The 20,718-nt window shown below is 41.0% G+C and overlaps 1 protein-coding gene across 5 annotated transcripts in view; it reads right to left on the reverse strand.

The window, feature by feature from the left end:
- Positions 1-20,718, reverse strand: part of BEND5 (BEN domain containing 5) — a 721,515-nt gene that overhangs the window by 302,240 nt on the left and 398,557 nt on the right. For 2 of the 5 annotated variants that reach the window (XM_081868274.1, XM_081868271.1), the window contains 2 exons: positions 14,432-14,565; positions 6,842-7,217 (listed from right to left, as the gene is read on the reverse strand). The exons of 1 other annotated variant lie outside the window; for it this stretch is intronic. In XM_081868274.1, coding sequence (XP_081724400.1) covers positions 6,842-7,217; positions 14,432-14,565 — 510 coding nt within the window. Of the gene's footprint in view, positions 1-6,841; positions 7,218-14,431; positions 14,566-20,718 lie in introns of those variants that run through there. 2 more of the 5 variants (XM_081868273.1, XM_081868272.1) reach the window with 2 other exon arrangements.

Here is a 20,718-nt window from a genome sequence, read left to right on the forward strand (position 1 = left end):
ACACTGTGCCTCCTTCCACTGCCCCTGATCACACTGTGGAGAACAGGAAGGTTTGATCCAGCTAAGTGATTTTCCCTGTACCCAGCAGGCTTAAACAAGCAGAGTGCGCAATCCTACTGGGTGCTGCTTTGCAAGTGCCTTCCCTGCGGGGAACATGCTTGCAAAGCAGCACCTCGCAGCTAGCAGGATAGAACCTAGCTTGCAATCCTGCTGGGTGCTGCTTCATAAGCATATTCCCCAAAGGGGTGGTAGCAAGTGGAGGGTTCAATACTGCTGACTGCAAGGGGTCTGCTTCACTAGTGTGTTCCCTACAAGGAATGGGCTGGTGAAGCAGCATGCAGCAGGATTGAACCTTCATGCTCTCTGCAGTGCAGACAGAGGAAGGGAAGGAGACACAATGTATCTCCAAAGCCATGTATGGTGGGAAGGGTACAAAGTGGGCCCAGAGGCAACATGTCAAAAGGTATGTGCTATCTCCAGGCCCAATTCCCCTTCACTTATTTTGGTTGCTTCAAAAGCAGAGGGCAAGACTGAGTCTCCCTGTGCCCCCCAAAGAGCAAGTGGTTTTAGGGCAGGAGACTGGGTGCACGGGAGAACCCTGAGGAAGTCTGCACTGCAGCCAAGAGCTCTTGGACACAGCAGCAGCTTCTGCAGAGTTGTCCTGCCTATCCCTTTCTGTAAGCTGAGCAGGAAGCGCTTGCTTCCAACTCAGCTACCGTAATGATGCTAAGCCAGGGCTTTCTCTTCAATCCTTCCCTGGCTGAATGTAGAAATTCCGTAACTGGAGAACCTGAGAAGAGAATAGCTCACTCCTGTATCAACAATTCAAGGGACGGGCAAGACCTATTTCTATCTCGTAACAGGAGTGTGAACAGCATTCGCCTTAGCTATATACAATTCTTGCAGCATGGAGAAATGATACAGAGAACAACCAAAAATGCGGACGCTAAATATTTATTTGTAAAAAGAAAAGGTTACCTCACCAGAAACCATTATGCTATTTCTATTTGGTGGCCTTCTGCTGTTTGCTGATAATCTATATATTTGTACGTATGAAATTAAACTCTTCCTAACATAGCATGACTAGTAACCTCTACCAAAACAGCAATCCACAGTACCACTAGAAAATAAATATATAAATGAGGTTCTATTACTTAGGAGCCACTGACAGAAAGCAGTAAACTTAAGAGTCTATATCTCTGGATAGTTTTATTTCCAAAATAAAAGCCTCTTCTAACTAGATAAACTTCACAGTGATTTCACAAACTACTAAGAGTTGCATTTACAGCACAGCGTGTTGTGAATTAGACATGCAATTCCTTTTACTGTGTTTTTGCTAATTGGTGTTGCGTGCCTAATTTGCCATGCACCATGCCTACTTTTAAAGTTTCTCTCTCTTTGTGGCTTTTGTGCTTCGGTAAGCAAGAAAGAAATTGTGCAGTAATGGGAGGTTTCTGAAAGTCAACAAAATTATCTTAACCTAGCAAACACAAGTGTGGAGTAAGGAAAATCCTGTATCAGTGAAAAAATCTTTTCATTTGTGAGGTGTAGAACATCCAGAACTAGAATTAGAAAATAAATACAACAGTGTTAGATATTTTTTCCATAGTTTTGCTTCCTAAGTTTCTTGTGCATCATTTTTGTTATTTCAAAGTCCCCAAGGGTAGCATTCTGGGATAAAATATTACCAGGTTATACAGTAAGATAACTTTCAGATGATACATTTAACTCATGGCAAAGACCGTGTCTAGCATTGGCCCTGTGGGACACTGCAAACTGATATTCTTGGCTACCATCACCAACAGACAGCCAAGGCAGATATATAAATCTATTGGCTAAAGGGAGGGGACTAGTAGCAGACTGTTTTTCACAATGCAGCCACATTTCTGCCCAGAGGCACCTAAAAGCTGGTGCCTGCATATGAGGCCACTAAAAGCTTGTGGCTGTACCTCACACAAGGGCTGGACAATGTTGGGTTTTCAACATCATGGTGTATCAGCAGCCAAACATCGCGGTTTGATGATATACAGCAATGTTGAAAAGAGCTGCATTGGCCCCAGCTGGCAATATACTGGGTGAAACTCCTGCAGCTCTCATCATGGGAGCTCAGGTGCTTTCACCCCAGCGCCTCATGGGCTGTGGCCAATACAGCTGGCCCAAGCCTGCTGCTCAGCTGGGGGGCGGGAAGGCTCCTGCGCCCTGCTAAGCAAGCCCCAAGATCCCTTGGCCAGGCTCCGCTGGCGGCGGGAGAGCTCCTGCTCCCAGCAGAGCCAGCCCCAAGTCCCCTGCCGCTCGCACTGGAGCAGCAAGGACCTTAGGGCTCCTTGGCCAAGCTCCCTTTGACTTCGCTGGCACGGGGGAGGGCAGCTACCTTGCCAGCTTGCCCCCCACTCCCCGAAGTCAGACCAAGCGGCAGTAGCCAAGCGCACAGAACCTGTCAGGCTCCATGTGTTTGACTGCCTCTACTTGTGCGGGTGCGCTGTCTCTCTCCTCTGGTGGGGGGTCATTCACCCCAGGAAGAATGATGCAGCCCACGCTCCTGGGCGAAGTCTGCAAGGCACGGGGTGCAAAGCTACTGTATCCATGCCTTGTGGGGAAGGGCTGCTGCAAGCTGCTGGTGAGCACTGGGCCCACCAGCAGCATCAAAGAGCCCCTACACTGTGTGGCCTGCCTTCCATCTTTCTGGGAGGAAAGGTGCAGCACACCCTCCCGGAGAAGGCAGCCAAGCACGGTTGGGGCTCTCTCAGTTGGGAAAGGCGGGCTTCAGGCTTCTCAGCTGAGCAGCTCCAATCCCACTCCTACTCGGGTGCAAACAGCAGCAGGGTCAGGGATCTCTCGGCTGGGAAGAAGAGGCTTTGGGCTCCCCAGCTGAGCAGCCCTGATCCCGCTCCTACTCATGTGCAAGCAGGAGTTGGGGCGGGGCTCTCTCAGCTGGGGAGGGGGAGCACTTTTAACAGAGCTCCCATCCCGCTGTTGGCTCGTGTGAGCCGGTGGCGGGTCAGAGGTTACTTAAGGGAAGGCAGCAGCTCACTCCCCAGCCAAGCAGTTTAAAGCAGTGGAGGAAGGAACGAGCGGTATCAGCCCCTTGAGGATTCAGCTCGATTCTCCCTCTGGCGGGGCAGAGTGCGATGGCGGTTTCACCAGCGGTTGAAAACAGCAACGTTGAAGTCTGGGCCAGGCCTTTAATTAGACTTACAGCTCCCATGGTAGGCCCTGGGCTGCAGCACAGCCAGATGCTGGGTGAGCCAGACTACAATCCAGCGGCTGCCAATGCCTTGCTCTCCTGCTGCCTTCCCAGGCACAGGCACAACTGGGACTTCTGCGTGGACAGGGACCCGCTGATTTGCTGCTTTAATTCCAGTACACACTACAACATAACAGCACAGCCTAAGTTTTCTTTCAAAAAGATAGCGGGGAAAGCCTTGAATGTAGATTCACACTTTCTGAGATGTATTTGAAGTGGTAAGAGTCCAACATACAATATTTAAGAGATCAAAAGAGCACAGGCTTGGGATTTTAGAGTGTGTGCAAAAAATATGAACTGGGCTTCTCAGCTCTTAGAATGTTTCTCTATCAAAAGGAAACAAAATGAAATATGCAGAAATTAATCCTTTCTGCTTCCCTGCTTCACCTGTGCCTGCTTATGCCTTCTAAAAATTTATGGAAACTAGTTTTTATCTCCTGACACACTTGACATTAGATCACTTAGGGAAAGAGTACTACCTATGCACTCACATAAGGAAGTATGTTTGCTTCTCAACGCTTTGATTCTGAAAGGTATTTGTAGTAAAAATAGAAAAGTACCTTCTCGCCAGTCCTTTTCCTAAATCAGACCCTGTATTTAGCTGAATAGCCATAGGTGACCATGAAGGTCAGTGAACTGGCAGAGAATGGACAAGTATCTCCGTCCCTCTTCTGCCTGCCCATTCAGTTTGCAGGCTAGCTGTGGAGGAAGGGAAACTCATCCCTCAGCTCTGCCCCTCCTGTGCCAGCCTATTTGGTAGGGCAGTTTTTACCAGCCTGCTAACAAACTGCATTTCCATGGCCACTAGCCTCTTAGTGGGCTAGTAAAAATAAAATAAAATGCATGGTGGTATTTAGAAGGGTAATCTAAAGGGAAGTGCAAACATTTTGAGAGTTCAGCTTACTTTGAGTGCATGAAAACCAGCTTAATAAAAGAAGAAAAAAATTGTAGCTAATTAAATATCTGAAAAAACTGTAATAACTTTCTTTAAATATTAAACTTCAAGTCTAAATATTGTTTATTACTGCATCTTATCTCTTACCAAGAAACACAACATTTATCTTCCTTGTTTTAAATGTAACTGGCTACTATAATTAAGAAATCCGATTTGTCAAAATATAGGGCTATCACATCTTCAGTGACAGCACACTCCAAGACACTGGAGGAAAAAAATAATCTAACACTTTCATATTTTCTTCAAATACCCATTCACAGAGTACTGGAGAATGTAAGAGAAGCCACCCAGCCATCCCTATATTTCAATGAGCTAAATGAAATTTCAAAGAAGAATAAGCAGGGGAATATCAAGTAGAAAATTACGACATCATGCTTAGAAGAGGGAACTGAACAGAACCTTTTCATAATACTTCCCAGTGGAAAAGATGTCAGATGCTAAGAAAGAGATTTGTCACAACTTCCAAAACAGAAAAGTAACCAAAAAAAGTTGCACAGAGAAGGACTGAACACTGACAATAAGAGGTATTTGTAGAGTAACATGACTGAAAGATGAGCATGGCATATGTATGCACAGATCCAATATGTTGTGGCAGTGGCTTAGCAGTGGTCTAGCAGAAAGCCTATAGATTAAACAGTTTATTGGACTGCTTCTCTCCATATGAACCTACCCAGACCCTGAGATCACCCTCTGATGCTCTTCTTTGTGTCACCTCCACGGCAGGTCCGGAGGGTGGCAACACGAGAATGGGCCTTTTCTGCAGTGGCTCCCCATTTGCGGAATGCTCTCCCCGGGGAGGTTCAGCTGGCACTTTCATTATACCCCTTTAAGGCACCAGATGAAAACACACCCCTTTAACCAGGACATCTGATGCACTTTTAAAATATGACGGTGGTGGGTGTGTTATTGGGTTGTTTTTGCTTTTATTATGTATTTTCTGTCACATCACGTGAGAGACAAAACATAACTCAACTCTTTTTCTGAATCAAGTGACTATGCAGGAATTGGGTAAGTGCTTAGGTACCATGATGGGCTGGGTGAGGGTCAATAAACTGAGCTTGAATTCTGGTTAGGATTAGGGTTCTGTTTAGGAGCACTTCCCAGGCCCAGGAACAGATCAACTGACTGTTCTAAATGGGGTTTCACTTTCTGAAGTAGCAAGTAAGTAGTTTGCCGGTGCTCCTGAATCCATCTTTGTCACTGGGGAACCAGTGGATAAGGAGCACCTTCTGCTAGTTTGGCTGCTACAACAGATATGACCATCCCTTTATTGGAATAGCCTAGGTAAAGTGGTCAAAGCCTGGAAAGTCTCCAGATTAGATTACCGCAATGAACTCTTTGTGGAGCTTCCCTTAAGGTTGAACTGGCATCTGTTGCTAGTGCATAATGCCACAGCAAGGCTGTGGAAGAGGGCACCTATCAACTGTGCATAACACCTGGGCTGAGTTTCACTGGCTGCCATTTTGCTATTGAGCCAGGTTTTAGGTCTTGCTATTGGCCTATAAAGCCCTGGACATCTTGAGATGAGGTTACCTAAAGGAGCACCTTTCCTTATACAGTCGCACCTTGGTTCTAAAACGCCTTGCTACTCGTCCGTTTTGGCTGCCAAACACTGCAAACCCGGAAGTGCGTGTTCCAGTTTGCGAACAGCCAAACATCCGACGCAGCTTCCGACTGAGAGCGGGAAGCTCCTGCAGCCAATTGGAAGCCACGCCTTGGTTTTCAAAGGTTTTCGGAAGTCAAACGGACTTCAGGAATGGATTACGTTTGAGAACCAAGGTATGACTGTACCCCTATCTGGAGACTTTGAAACATTGGAAACACACTCATGATAGTGCCACAAGCCTTGTTTGTCAAGCCAGTACCTGATTGTCCAAATGTGGTAAAAGTGTCTTTGGTTTTGTGTAAACCAAACAAAGTTTTAGATGGTATACATTTTGAGAAAATCTAAATTGAATTTTAAAAATCAATGGAATTTACAGATATGGAACTGAAAAATAAATTGGAGCAAATGTTGTTTGCTCAAGAAGAGCACTTTGAAAGTTTGGCTTATGGTTCTCCAATCCTATGAACACTTATCTGAAAGCAAGTCCTGATAAATAGTGAGATTCCAAGTATACATGCAAAGGATCATGCTGTAAGATGGAACTCTTATATTTATTCAAGATATTTATTGGATTCCTCTTCTCATTCTACCAAGAACTTTGGCCACAATACTTAAGCTGCAATAAATGATGTCGCAGACATGTTACAAGGACCAGTGTGCTATGAAAGATTCTTATATTTCTGCATTGCTTTTTTCTGGTTTGGGTGGGAAGAGATACCTAGATGTTTTTATTTCAAAACATTTATATACTGCCTGATTATAACAAAACCTCAAAGTGGTTTTCAAAAAGAGTATGTTTCCACAGCTGCAGCACAGCATGGCTGTGTGCAGCCCTGGAAAAGCATGCCAATATTACCAGGATGAAAATTTCTATTAATAAAAAGAATGAAAAAAGGAACATGAATACAGAATTTTCAATGTATGAAATGGAAGACTGGCATATGCAATGAAGCAGATTATATTGTGATTATTTCAGCCATTCTAATTTAAAATTAAATTATTTAAGAACTTGTCCCACATAGATCCAAGTACTTACCACTGCCTAGTCTGAGAAGCAGTACATCCTGTAGCCGTCTGTTCAAGTCTCTGAGCTCCTTCATTTCTGACACTAATGTCCCATACTCCTTTAGCTTTTTTGCTTGCTGAACAAGCTGCCTTCTTGTTCGCTCAAGTTCTTGTTGAATGTGTCTCATTTCTTCCTGCTGCTGCTGATAGCTTCGCAGCAATTCTTCATAAAGAACTCGAGGAACTACAGCATCGTCCATATTGTTCATCCTTTCTGAAGTTTCCATAAATGTTGCTTCAGGACTGGAATTGCTACTGAGACTCATTCCATTTTGTTTCTCAAGGCGCGCAACAACTGCTTCAATGCTTTTGTGCGTACCTTCATTTTGTTTCCTTCCATCTTGTCTCTGTGTGTTACAACAAACATTGTGTTAACATATAATACGTAGCACGCTACAGAGATCTATAGTTAATTAAAACAGGAATTCACCAGAGTCCTCAAATAAACAATGTGCTTACAATGAACTATACTAAATATGAAGTCATTCTTTTTTATTGAACCATAATAATAATAAATAATCACAATCTTTTCAAGTTAGCACTTGGAGAAGGCAGGGCTGATGGTAACCCCAATTTGGGCTGCTCAGAGAGTCCTTAGTATGCTGAAGAGAATGGGAGCACACTGGTTTACATGAACTCCTTTGCAGGTTTGCAATTGTGCCTTTTGTATGAAATTTATTTTTTCAACACACAAACTAAGAAAGTTGTTAGCACCTAGATATTTTTCAGCAACACTATTAACTGTTGAGTGCTCCCAGGGGAAAAATAGGCATAGATATTGTGTTCTTTCATTCCATCAGCTGAAAACTATATTTTTCTCAGTGCACTGAGGGTTAGCTAATAGTTCTCTGCAAAATTTCCTGGCGGTATGCATTTATGTAATGGTTAGTGTCAGACTAGGACTTGGGAGAGCACAGTTCAAATCCCCACTCAGCCATGAAGTTCACTGGGTGACCTTGGTCCAGTCACTGTTTCTCAACCCTACCTCACAGGGTTGTTGTGAGGGGAAAAATTGGGAGAAAGAAGCATGTATACCAGCTTGAGTTCCTTGGAGTAAAAGGTGGGAAATACATACAAACATACATACATACATACATACTTAAAAGAAATTTTTGTACGCTACTGGTGTGGCCACAACTTTCACACCATTAACCTAATTGGGGGGCATCAAAGCTCAAACCAAGTGACTGAGTGGAATAATTCCACAATATAACAAAATTATTAAGGAAATAATTTCATTCGGCATCAGGCTATCCAGTACTGTGCAATAATCAGCCATATCTCAACTGAGGTAATGTCTCCAAGGCAAATTTATCTGCCCTTCCTTTGACTCTCAGTATTAGTACTTAAGCTTTCTTACAGCTACTTTGTGCCCCATTTTAGCATCAAGCAAAGCAGATGTGTAACTGAAATAGTTTGCTTTAAAATAATAACTGTTTTCATGATAAAACTGCACTATTTTGGCTTAGGGCAACATTATAGAGAAACACTACATATGTAGCTAGTAAATGCAAAAATATCAAATAGCCCATGTTTTCATGTTGAATTAGAAGTTTATTTTAAATTCATAACAAAATGAGAATGTGGCAATAAATGCAGAATAAAAACAATGTCAATATACTGTCACAATAGCACTAAAGAGTTTATCAGTATCATAAATCATGGATGTATCAAATGTTAAATTTGTATTTGGATATAGTATGTGCATGAACAATAAACTGCACGTTTTTATACATGTTAACAGTAATGGTCAGTGCACAGTTCTTGAGTGAGAAGCATGTCAGGGCTGCAAAATTTACTTTTCCTTATTTTCTAGTCATCACCAACAGAGATCTAAAATTCTGAAAGAAAACATACAGAAGACCAGCCTGAACTTAAATGAGAAATACTCAAGTATGACAAACTATACTCATACTTAGGGTTGCCCTACGTCTGGAATTTCCTGGACATATCCAGAACACTGCAGTCAGAATCCGGACGTAGGGCAACCCATACAATTTTCCTTTTTTAAAAAAGCTCAATAACTTCATTTTTGTGATTTTTGGGGGGGGGGGCGGGGCTCAACAACTTTTATGTCCAGTTTTTCACTGTATGAAATATGGGATCTCTGAGTATACTTGCAACATAAAAACAGCAAACCCGTTCAAAAGCCGTTAGTGCATTTTTTTCTGAATGCCACACCTATTTTTAAAGAACATACAGCTCTGAACTTCAAATGTTTTCTGAAGACATATCTTTTTACACAAGTGTATACCAAACAATAGTGTTTTGCCTATTGTTTTAGAATTTTGTAACTTCTCTTGCAAGTTTAAAATGGTGGGGGGGGGAGGGAGAGTTAGGGAGAGAGGGGGGAGGGAGAGGGGGAGGGAGAGAAGGAGGGAGGGAGGGAGGGAGGGAGGGAGGGAGGGAAAGAGAGAGAGAGAGAGAGAGAGAGAGAGAGAGAGAGAGAGAGAGACTTGTCTTATTTCAAGTCTTGTAGTCCACTCTGGCAGTGCCTGCAGTAATTATTTTTGTAAAATAGAAATAAGAATGTAATTGTGAAGTATAAAATCCAGGATTTAACAAGGAGATCAGTTTCTGAAAAGGGTAGAAATTCCAGGTCTGAATTCCAATTAGCTATAGAATTTGAAGAATCGTGCAAAATTCAAAACTGAAACATGCATCGACTGGAATGATTCTTCTACTGTTCCACAGTTGATCTTGTCACAACAAGAGGAAACCATGATGATGAGTCTAAGAAAATAGCAGGTGTGACTCCAAGTGCATGCAAATAGAAAGATATTGACAGCATATTAATTCTGAAAGATGAAGAGCCATAATTAACATTTTTGTCCGCTACTGAAAGCATTATCAGTTCTTTCAGATGGTCCAGTGTATTTAAGTCCAGGTATTTGCTCAAGTGCATTTCCAAAATTATTAACTATCTGCTGAATAATAAGTGTGCTGAATGCTTAAAGGAGTCAGCCCCTCTAATGAAAAAGCCCAAATGCCAGAACATCCACTGATCTAATCAAAAGAAAAACAGTGATAATACACTGTTCTTCACTGCATCCAGAAATTCTCTGCCAATACTTTTAATAGGCCACAGGGGGAGAATTATTTGAAGGCAATCTTATCCTGTTATTTGGGGGTTGTTTTGAATCCTCTTGATAGTGCTCTAAAGTTCTCTGGTGGATCACAACATCTCTTGACTTTCTTGAAATGTTGCCCGGTTGATATAGGAAATGGTGCAACAATATTCAATGGCACAGTTTATATCTAAGAACTATAGGATGTTCCTTTAATGGCTGTTGAGCTCATTGGCACAATTTAATGACAAGGTCTCAACTTTCAGCAAAATATAACTATACCTATCGGGATTGTGGACACAGTACAGTATTTGAAATAGTGCCACTGAGCAGCTGGTCATTCTCCCTATTAAAATATTTGGAATGGAGCACAAAACTGCAATTCAGAGGAAAATGTTTCTCTTTTATGGCAAAAATAAAGAATCACTTTAGCAAACTACTGTGTGGAAGGATGAAAGTTTGCAGGCTATAGTCTACCATATTGCTGCATCAGTTTTCACTGACAATCAGAACTAAGATGCAACCATGACAAATGTGATATAAGGACAGTGCTTCATGGGCATCAAGCACCTCAAACTTTTAAGAATACTATTTATGCAGAAAAGGTCATCATTATACCTGTCACACCAAATGCAAGCTACTTTTCTTAAACTTTTTATGTATAAGACCTTAATTTTTTTCCACATCAAGATGTCCAAAATAAGAAATAAAACATATCCTACATACCTAAGCTGTTAACAAAACTAATTTACAACTTAATCATAAAATAAGCAACAAAAACAAGTGCTACAACAAAGATGACAAAATAACTACCATAACTGAACGTGAAACACATTATGGAGCAGTAATAAAATAATACAGCAGAATGCATAATACAGATTGAAAATAACCTTTTGCCTTAAAAGACAGGCAGATATTGGCCGGGTTCGAAAGTCACTCTAAATCAAGAAACATCTTACTGTGAACTTGCAGGCATTTGGACTCTGAGAGACGAGATTGCAGCAAGATCTTGACAAAACCAAGCCACTAAGCTATTTTCAAAACAGCTTGACAGTCTGGGTAACTGGGTGTGTTCCTTCCCATGTTGACTATAGCTAGCATTTATGAGAAAACATACCATATTGGCCTGAATATAAGCCTCACTTTCCTCCCAAATTCCGACCGTGAAAAGTTAAATTGCAGCTTATAAACGTGACCTTACGGTATACAGTCAGGAGTGTGGGGCAAATAGTGGCAGGAGCGCAGCAAAGCTGAGCCTGCCCTGTGTGTAGTCCCCCGTCCTCTTCCCCAAGGCCGGGAAGGGAAAGAGTGAGGAAAGGGAAAAGCCACTGGCAACGCAGTGTGGCTCCCCCTCCCCCCAAGTATGCAGCCAGGAGCAGCAAGGAATGGAGTGGCTTATATTTGGGTATTCCCCCCCCCCTCAATTTTAAAGGTGTGGCTTATATTCAGGTGCGGCTTATATTCAGGCCAATACGATACTTGCCATACCTGGAGGTATAGCATTTCATAGCACACTGAATACTGTGTACTACAGCAACAAGCAAATGAACTAACTAGCATGGAACTTTCCATGTATGTATTGCTATTGGATTATCCTACATATAGATTTAAGAAATGTGTGTGAAAGAATGAATGAGCATCAACTATTCCCATAATTCAGAAAAATACATATCTGGTGAGATTGCCTTTTGAGTTTGGTTGAAGGGAATCAAAGTGTGCTTTCCTGGGCCTGGCATGTGGCAGTATTGGTGGCAATAAGATCGGAGACCTGGTTACTCCATGAAGTCCAATGTAAAAGCAGAATGTAAATACAGGGAACTCGCAACTTGGGCACATTTAACTTGTGCGCATTCAGCTTTATGTGCTTGGCAAACTTAAAAAATAAAAAATAAAAAGGGTGAGGGACGGGGACAGGCATTGAGGAAAAAATACACTGGCAATCTCACACGGTTTTGCCTTAGCATGGGAATAGCATGAGCTATTCCCAGAAAGTAACCCAGCAGTAAATTAATAGTTGCTTGCATGTGTGCATCACATCATACCGATCTACAATTCTTATACATTGATCATATGGTGTGGTTATCATGCATCTACCATTTTTTCTTGTTAAAGAAGTAAAATAAACTTACCCTGCAACATTAAAACACAAACAGTATGCCTGTGGCATACACACGTAATAGCTTTTGTATATGCTGTTTCTCTATAACGTTGTCACTAAGCCAAACACCTATTCCCTGACTCTAATGAAAACATTGGCAGTCATCATGAATCTAAAATAGTCAAAATGCGCATGAATATGCTCCCTATCTGATTTTCCTAGAATTAAAATGAAGTACACCTCCACAATTAGGCTTGAGTACTGGTATGTATTGGCAAAGGAGAGCCAGGTAATGTTTTGTACAGTATATAAAAGGCTGATTACTACACAGTACCTGGTAGCAGGCTAAAGAGGGAAAGCTTTGGCAAATAATATGATCCAGAACTATGTGTCCCACAAACCATTTTATCACATAAGCAAAACCTGGAATACAAACATACATTAAAACATTTTTGCATGTCTCTTGTGTACTTTTTGTACGATACTTCTTCATTGCATCACAGATTTCTTTATTTTGAGCATTTATTCACTCCATTTACTTTTAAACCAGATGAGTGCAAGAACTGTTTGTAGGGTACATGTCTTTAGATGCATCCTGACAAAAATCAGGAAGGAATTTTCCTGAGAACTTTTAGCTCAAGGTCAGTGTATTTCGTTACCTAAATCCACTGAGGAAAAAATAGTTTCCAGATGGTGAGACTAAAATCACTGAGCACATTTTCCTGCTCAGCCAGTCACTTAAAAAGACAAGTGCACTGTGTATTGTTTTATGTTTCATACTGATATTTTTATGTGACACTTTCAGTTTACCATGTGCTTCTTGTGAAGTAGGCTACTATAACTTCCATCTAGTAACGGAAAACATAGGATGAAGCCCCAAAGCTGTCACGGTAACCTCATCGATCACATGAATTTGGGTATCAGCACTTTTATTATCAATTCCTTCCCTAATGATGCCCTGCATGGAATTTGCCTTTCTCACAGCTGTTGCACACTGGGTCAGCATCTTCACTTAGCTATCTACTACAACTCCAAGGTTTCTCGCTCCTGGTCATTAACCTCTAGTTCAGAGTATTTATGTGGAATTATGTTTTTGTTTTTTGTCCCTACATGCATCACCTTACACTAGTTTGCATTTAAATGCATTTGCCATTTTGCCACACTGGGTGAATACCCAGTTTGGAGGGGTCCTTTTGTAGCTCTTTGATGCTCCTTTAACAACCCTGAGGGGTTTAATATTTCCCACCCTCATGCACACTCTAAATCTGTTCTGGGGGATTCCCCCAACTCTCTAGAGCAGATTTGGCCACAGCATATTGAGGGAGGGGAGAGGGGAGAGGCCCGTTGCATGAGCGGAAATCCTTTTCTGATAGGATGAGGGAGTTGGCTGTTCCCCTTCAATAGCTGAATGAATTATGTTGTACAGTGGTGCCTCGCAAGATGAAATTAATCCATTCCGTGAGGCTTTTCGTATAGCGGTTTTTTCGTCTTGCGAAGCAAGCCCATTGACAGCTTAGCAGCTTAGCGCTATTAGCGGTTTAGCGGCTTTTAGCGAATCAGCTGTTAAGCGGCTTATCAGCGGATCAGCTGATAAGCAGCTTAGCAGCTTAGGAAAAGGGGGGGGGAAAGGGGGGAAAACCCGCAGGAACTCGCAAGACATTTTCGTCTTGCGAAGCAAGCCCACAGGGAAATTCGTTTTGCGAAGCGCCTCCAAAACGGAAAACCCTTTCGTCTAGCGGGTTTTTCGTCTTGCGAGGCGTTCATCTTGCGGGGCACCACTGTATATATTTCATTGTGGGGTGTTTTTGTGTGTTAAGATTAGACCTTTTAAATATCTAGAAAAGGCAGGTGCTGATACTCTCAAACCCATAAGCACATGGATTATACATGTATCATACTTCATCCACATGCCACACTTTAGAGAATGCCAGTCCACTATGAAGTTATTTACTGGTGTTAACCAGTTAACACAAGTAACCGAAGGGAAGAAAAGGCAACCAATGAAGGAGTTCTGCCACAGACATGAATGTGAAAGAGAAGTTTCTTTCATGACGTGTCGTAAAACTTTCTTTTAAATTTACAACGCAAAATGAGTAACAACGCTGAAAACTCATATTCACAAAACCCTGTAGCTGACCTTCTATTAAAAAACTAGCAAAACAACTCTTTAGGCCAAAGTGAAACAGTGTCCAACAATGACTAAAGAAAGGAACTTGAGCAAATAGAATGAAAAAGCCCCATGCATTTACAAGAGAGACATTTAAAGCAATTCAGGAGTCTTGATCACATTCACACTCCCATCAGTCATAGCCAGTAATACAATGCTTTGTATGCTTTCCTTTAAGGTCTGAAGCCACAAAGTTTTAAAAAAGAGCAACAAAAAAACTTCCAATACCTTACAGTGTCTAAGTTCCATATCTTCATCCCCATAATCTGTAATTTCTCCTATTTCTTCTAGGTGATTGAGAGAAAGCTTGGGGATTTTAATTTTCTTCTGTATCACACTGTTTTCAAGATCAGTTTTATCTTCTGTAAAATTTACATAAAAATAAAAATGGTCAAATTCATCAAACTTTTCATCAAACTTATCATTCAAATGCTGTATCACTGAGGCCAGACCACTTAAAGTTTCCCATGTTCAACTGTGTGCAGTGGAATTCAATTGCTCCACAGACTCTAAACATTAACACCAAAATGAAGAGTGCCACATGCAATTCTACATTTTTTTAATTCTGTATTTTCCAAGACAGAAAAATACAATCACCACATTTCTATTTGTGTTATTTCATTTCAATGTATGAAAATTTTAAACTTCCTATTACAAAAGGACAAGTCTTTTACAAAAAAAAAAAAAAAAAAAAGGAAGAGGCAATGTTTAAAGAAGATATGCTGGCGTTCCTCCAGCATATATGCATTAAGAATACCTCTCCCCCATCTCTCAGAACAGTTATAGTAAATTCCCAAGCAGCTGGCATACTGAGAAATGAAGTTTTTTCAGCACTGTTGACACTTGCAGCAGGTAGCAGCTCAACTTACAAGAGTCAGGTGGAGAAAATCAGAGACCACTCTCCCAACATTACCACTATGGCATTGCTAAAAAAAAAGCTGCCACTGCCACTGTCACTTGCCCAGATTGCTCTCTACATCAGTGTACTAGTGCATAGTGCTCAAAAGCTCCCACAGCACTCTTCCTCTCCCCTGCTGCACTGTGGACAAAGCAAGCCCGAGTCTGGATTGTGATGTGTTTCCTCCAAACAAACCATGAACAGTAACCAAGGTTTGTAATTGGCTTACAGCTCATGGTTTGTTTGGAGGAAAAACCATGAGCCTAGGTTCAGATGACATGACAACACAGACTCTGGGTTGTTTCATCTGCCGTGTGGCAGCAGGAAGTGCAAGGGAAAGGTGCTGTGGGAATGTCTGCGCAGTGTGTATTAATTACACTATGGTTTAATGTGCCGTACAAACTGAACCAATGTCACCACTGGTAAATATCCAGGCAAGTGGGCTTGCTGTGGAAAGGAGTTAGACCTTGTTTTACTGAGCCCAATTCAAAATAAAACTGTCAATATTTTCATTATATATAAATATGCCATTTCCTTTGCTCTGGCAAGGAAAAGATTAAGTGGCAACAACAAGCAGGACTTTCTGCATCACAGGGACAGGCAGAGGCCTGAATGGGACCCTCCAATCCTAACTATGTTTACTGCTTTTTGAAGCAGAGTCCACCACTGGAGTCCAGTGGCTTGAGAACCAAGACAGGAGTGTGCATGTTTATTTGCAGAACTCTGGAGCCTTCAGGTGCAATTTCCAGGCAGACTGTTCAGAACCCATATCACCCCTGAAAGTTTCCTTCCTATACTTTTCATTTGTCACTCAGCTCCTGGCAAGCAACACATAATTTGGGACCAAGGCAGATATTATCAAAACATCCAAGAAATCAAACAGGGTTGATGTTTCTGCTTACTGAGATGCATAATCTCCCTCTGCTTTCTGCAAGATGGTTAATATATTTTCATTTGTTAATGCTTTTTTGTTCTCGTGCTCTTTCAGCTTTTATCAAGGGATTATATTATCTATTGCTCTGCTGCTCTTGATTTTTGGATCAATTCTAATTATTATTTTTTTAATGGGCTGACTTTACTTGACAATGTTTTTATTGTATGCATCTTTGATCTTTTGAAAGGTGTCTAATAAATCTTGTAAAGAAAGGAAGTTTGCTTTGGTGTACCCCTGCAAATTTTAATATATTTACCTATGATTATTTCGTAATATATGAGTGAGACAAACTTAAAATTCTGATCAATATTTATCTGTAATTTCCTTTCTTCTATGTAAACCTAACTTTCCCACCCCCACTCTCTCATTTTTAATCTCCTGCTCCTTATGACAACATCAATCTGATGACTCCTTTACATTTTTTCTCTGTGGAAATGAAAATGCGATTATCCAGACCTAGCAGTCAGACTGATGTGTTGTTAAAAATGGCAGACTTATAAAATGCACTGAGAAGAGGACTCTGAGGATTGCTGTTTAGAATTTTATTTCATCACTACTTCTTGCATCTGGCTTGGTATTTCTTATGACTATCTGCAGTTCATTTTAGCTTGTCTTGGTTCCCTTTTTTTGCATCTTTTGTATGTATTTTCTTTACTCTGCCTCAGGATACAATTTCACTAGTTGAGAGATCCATTTCTGTCTTTGACAAAAAGGAATTGCATTCATCTGTGTAACTCATCCCTAATGAATGCTATGCTCCTCATTAAACCCTGATTTACCTTTGTTTTCCTTTTCTGCACTGTCAACACTAACCATTTGTGAGCCCACTGAAAGCTGCTGCTTCAGGAAAATGAAACTAAGTACATACGGTACTAGCAGCATCCACATGGAAGTGTTTCAGAGAGCTTCATGGAATTTTTTTCTTAGAACACAGTGTGTCCGTGCATGTTCTTTTCCTAAAGATGTATTCAATCATGTGTTTACAATATGTTGTGGAAAAACCAGCATCTCTTACAGCACAAACATTCTAACCTCACTTTATCAGTAATATAGCATCTTTTATGCTTTGAAATTTTATGTCCACTAAACCAGTCTTCCCCAACTGGTGTGCTCCAGATGTTTTGAACTACAACTCCCATCATGCCTGATTAGTTGCAGCTGAGAGGGGGGCTGTAAACCAAAACATCTGGAGGGCACCAGGTTGGGGGAAGGCTGCATTAGACTATATTAGGCATGGCATGTCTTGGAAAAATACTGCTTAACTGGCAAAAAACTGGACAACCTTTCAGCTTCTGAATTTTAAAGAGAGTGTTGGAAGCTAATGCCCAATCTCCAGTCTTTGTTGTATCAACAAATACATTCTTGCAACACAGCATAGCTACATTCTATGACACAAAATAGGTTAGGTTTGAAATAAGTGTGTGACTTCTTCTGCAAACCCACATAAGCCTTGGATGTGTTTCTCAAACACCAGGTAACCCTGGGTTTTGCAAGGAAAACTGCCTTTAAAAGAAAGAAAAATCAAGAGCAGTTTGTGATGAGGGAAGAGGAATATCTGTGGTTTAACGGTGGGGAGGTGGAGATAATCCCCGTTGACATGCCCAGTCCTGGCTTACGGATGTAAGAAAAAAAGGGTAATTCAAAACAGATTTCTTAAAAAAACTTTAAATAAATATTAATAGCATAATTCTCATTGATTTTCTATTGATCCTGAAAGCAAATAGTGATGAGCAGAAGTGCAAGTCAGCTTTTTTACGCCTTGGATTGGTGTAAAAAGAGTTACTGGCTCACAAAATTTTCACGAACCTGTCTATCTATATGTAAAAGTGTCAGTCATGTTTTCAACAGCCGGAAAGGAAGGTAAAGAAATCCCTCAAATTTAAAGATTTCTTTGTCTGGGCACCTGGAAGCAGTTCTGACAGGCAAGCAACTATTGGGAGATTTTTGCAACATGGAGCACAAACCAAGGAAGTACAAGTATTCTGGGACCATATAAAGATCCTGCCAGTGTTAAAATTGATTTGTTTTATTTATTTTGGTTGCTTTGGATAATGTTGAAAGCAAAATGTTGTCAAGTAACATCAGAAGAAAGCAATGGCTCAATCTATATTATCGTTAACCAACCCATTCCCGTCAACACCTACTAAGCCTAACAAACAAACAAATTATGAGAACCTGATATTAGAGAAAATGAAGCTGCAGAACATCATGGTCTACTGAACTTTAGAGAATTTTTAAGCTGGCTGTTACTATAACTGCTCAACAACGCCCTATTTTTCTTTGTCAGCTTCCCATGAACACTCCACACAGGGATGTTTCAAGAATCTGTTAGTGCTTGTAGCCTTCTTTGGTATCTGATAGCTCCCGAAATCCTTCTGAAACCCAAAGAAAATATTACTAATACTAAAAGAAGAAAACAGAAGCAAGCAGGTTCTCCATGTTCAATTAGATATGTGTGGATTCATGCACAGCCCAATACATGGCAAAATAGACAGCTGATAATCAAGCTTGCATATTATCATAAAGCTGTCAAAAGCAGATAGGGCAATAGAATGACAAGCACGAAGTGCATTGTAACAGATAGATGATGAAGCAATCTCAAGACTTTACTGTATGCCAATTTTTACACAGGACAACTTCAACATATAAGCTGGATCACATCAGCGAATCCAAACCTTGTAGGCTTGGAACTAGGGTTGGGAAGCTGTGGTCCTCCAGATGTTGTTGGACTACAACTCCAGTTATAATAATGCAAGACCTGGCCTGCTGGATCATTCCAAAGACCCAACAAGTCAGTATTTTGTTCCCAGGGGCCTATGAAAGTCCACAAGCAGGACATTAGCACAAAATTTCTCTCCCATTCATGTTACCCAGCAAGTTGTATTCAGAGGCATCCTGTTTCTGATTCGAAAGAGTTATAACAGCTGTGGTGTCTAGTAGCCAATGATAGTCTTATCCTGCATGAATATGTCTAAATCCATCCAAGTTGATCATCACTACATCTTGTAGTAGCAACTTCCATAGTTTAACTCTGTGCTATTCTTCCTCTTGTCTGTCCTGAATCTTGCACCATTCAGCTTCACTGAGTGACAACAATTCATTCGGGGGGGGGGGGCTCCATATTCACTTTCTTCAAGCCATGCATGGTTTTTTTGACTATCATGTCCCCCTTTATTCATCCAAACATTCCATTATTTCCCCTCAATAATTTTAGCTGTGGTTTTCTGGCTCTACATTTTTGAATGTGACAACCAGAACTAGATAAAGTATTTCAAGCACAGTTGTACTATATATATGTATCAAGGCATATTTCACTCCTAATGATCCATCACAGGAAATTCATCCTTTTCATAGAGCTGCCCCACCTCTCTTTCTTTGTCAGCTATTCTAAGTCCAAACCCCATCGGTGTATCATTTCTGATCACTGACCAATGTGACTGGGGTTGGGAGTCCAACAACATCTAAGAGCCACAGATTACCCACCTCGCTCACAGGCAGAATACCTATCAAGATATTCAAATACACACTGCAATATGTAATTTCCTAGCTCACAAAACTCAGCCAGAATGGACCACACCTTGTACAAGTTCAATATTTACAATCATGAAATAAATGAATGAAGAGCAAGATTATGAGCAAGTGGTAGACAGCTAACTCAGCCTACTCCAAGAACCTTCACTTCACTAGTCCAAACTGCTGTCATCCTTGTCATTCCTGTATTGCAGGGAATTGGATGAGATGAACCCTCGGTGTCTCTTCCAACTCTACAATTCTATGAGTCTAATGAATGTTGGAAATTCTGTATTACTGCTTTTGAGGTGGGGAACCCCTCAGAAGAGTAGGGTCTTCCCCAAATCAGGCATTCTCAATCGAGAGCCATCATTTCCCATACTGAGAATTCTTATTTTCCTACATCACGTTTGTAACCAGGCATGCAGCAGGTAAAAATCACCTCCAGCCAACCAGGAAGGGAAGAGTTTTTAAAAGACTGTATGAAGCACTTGCTTGAAGTTTCTGACAATAAAAAAACTTAATTTTTGCATCAATATCACCACTGAATTACCTATATTTTGGATACGAATAATTAATTATTATGCTGTAGTCATAGAAGGGTGTTGTTCTTTCAGTAAAATATACATGATGAAATCAAAGTCACAACCCTGGGGGAAATTACAGCAAATGTTTGAACTACAGTTTGGCAGTGAAAACTTTGCAGTGGGCCACCCTGATTAAATAATTGATACTAATCAGGAATTGTCACTGTTGTTAACTACCATTTGTTCTGCACTGATTGAACTTAGCATCTAGGTATGTTGTACTCAGCATATATAATGATTTATAGAACGACAGGTACCTTTTACAAGCTAGAGCTTCACTTCCTGTCTTGCAACAGATATGATATTCACCTCATATTTTAACACAGTGTGTTTAGCACAAATCCTGCTGTTTGGCATTTTGAATACAGAGCGTTATTCTAGATTATATAAGGTTTTCCTCTTGCGGCACAGAGGATTGTTAATTCTCAGTCCTGCCAACAGGGTCACCACACCCCCAACTTTTCAGCATGTCTTTGAGATCAAACAATCCTAAAAGGGTAAAGGACATTTTGGTTTTGAACTCTGTAAAACAGAGGGGGGTTTTGTTTTTTTAAAAATGGCACCTCAACTGCCAGCTCATAATGCC

Source organism: Podarcis erhardii (assembly GCF_964252035.2).
Source record: "Podarcis erhardii genome assembly, chromosome: 6".
NCBI lineage: Eukaryota > Metazoa > Chordata > Lepidosauria > Squamata > Lacertidae > Podarcis > Podarcis erhardii.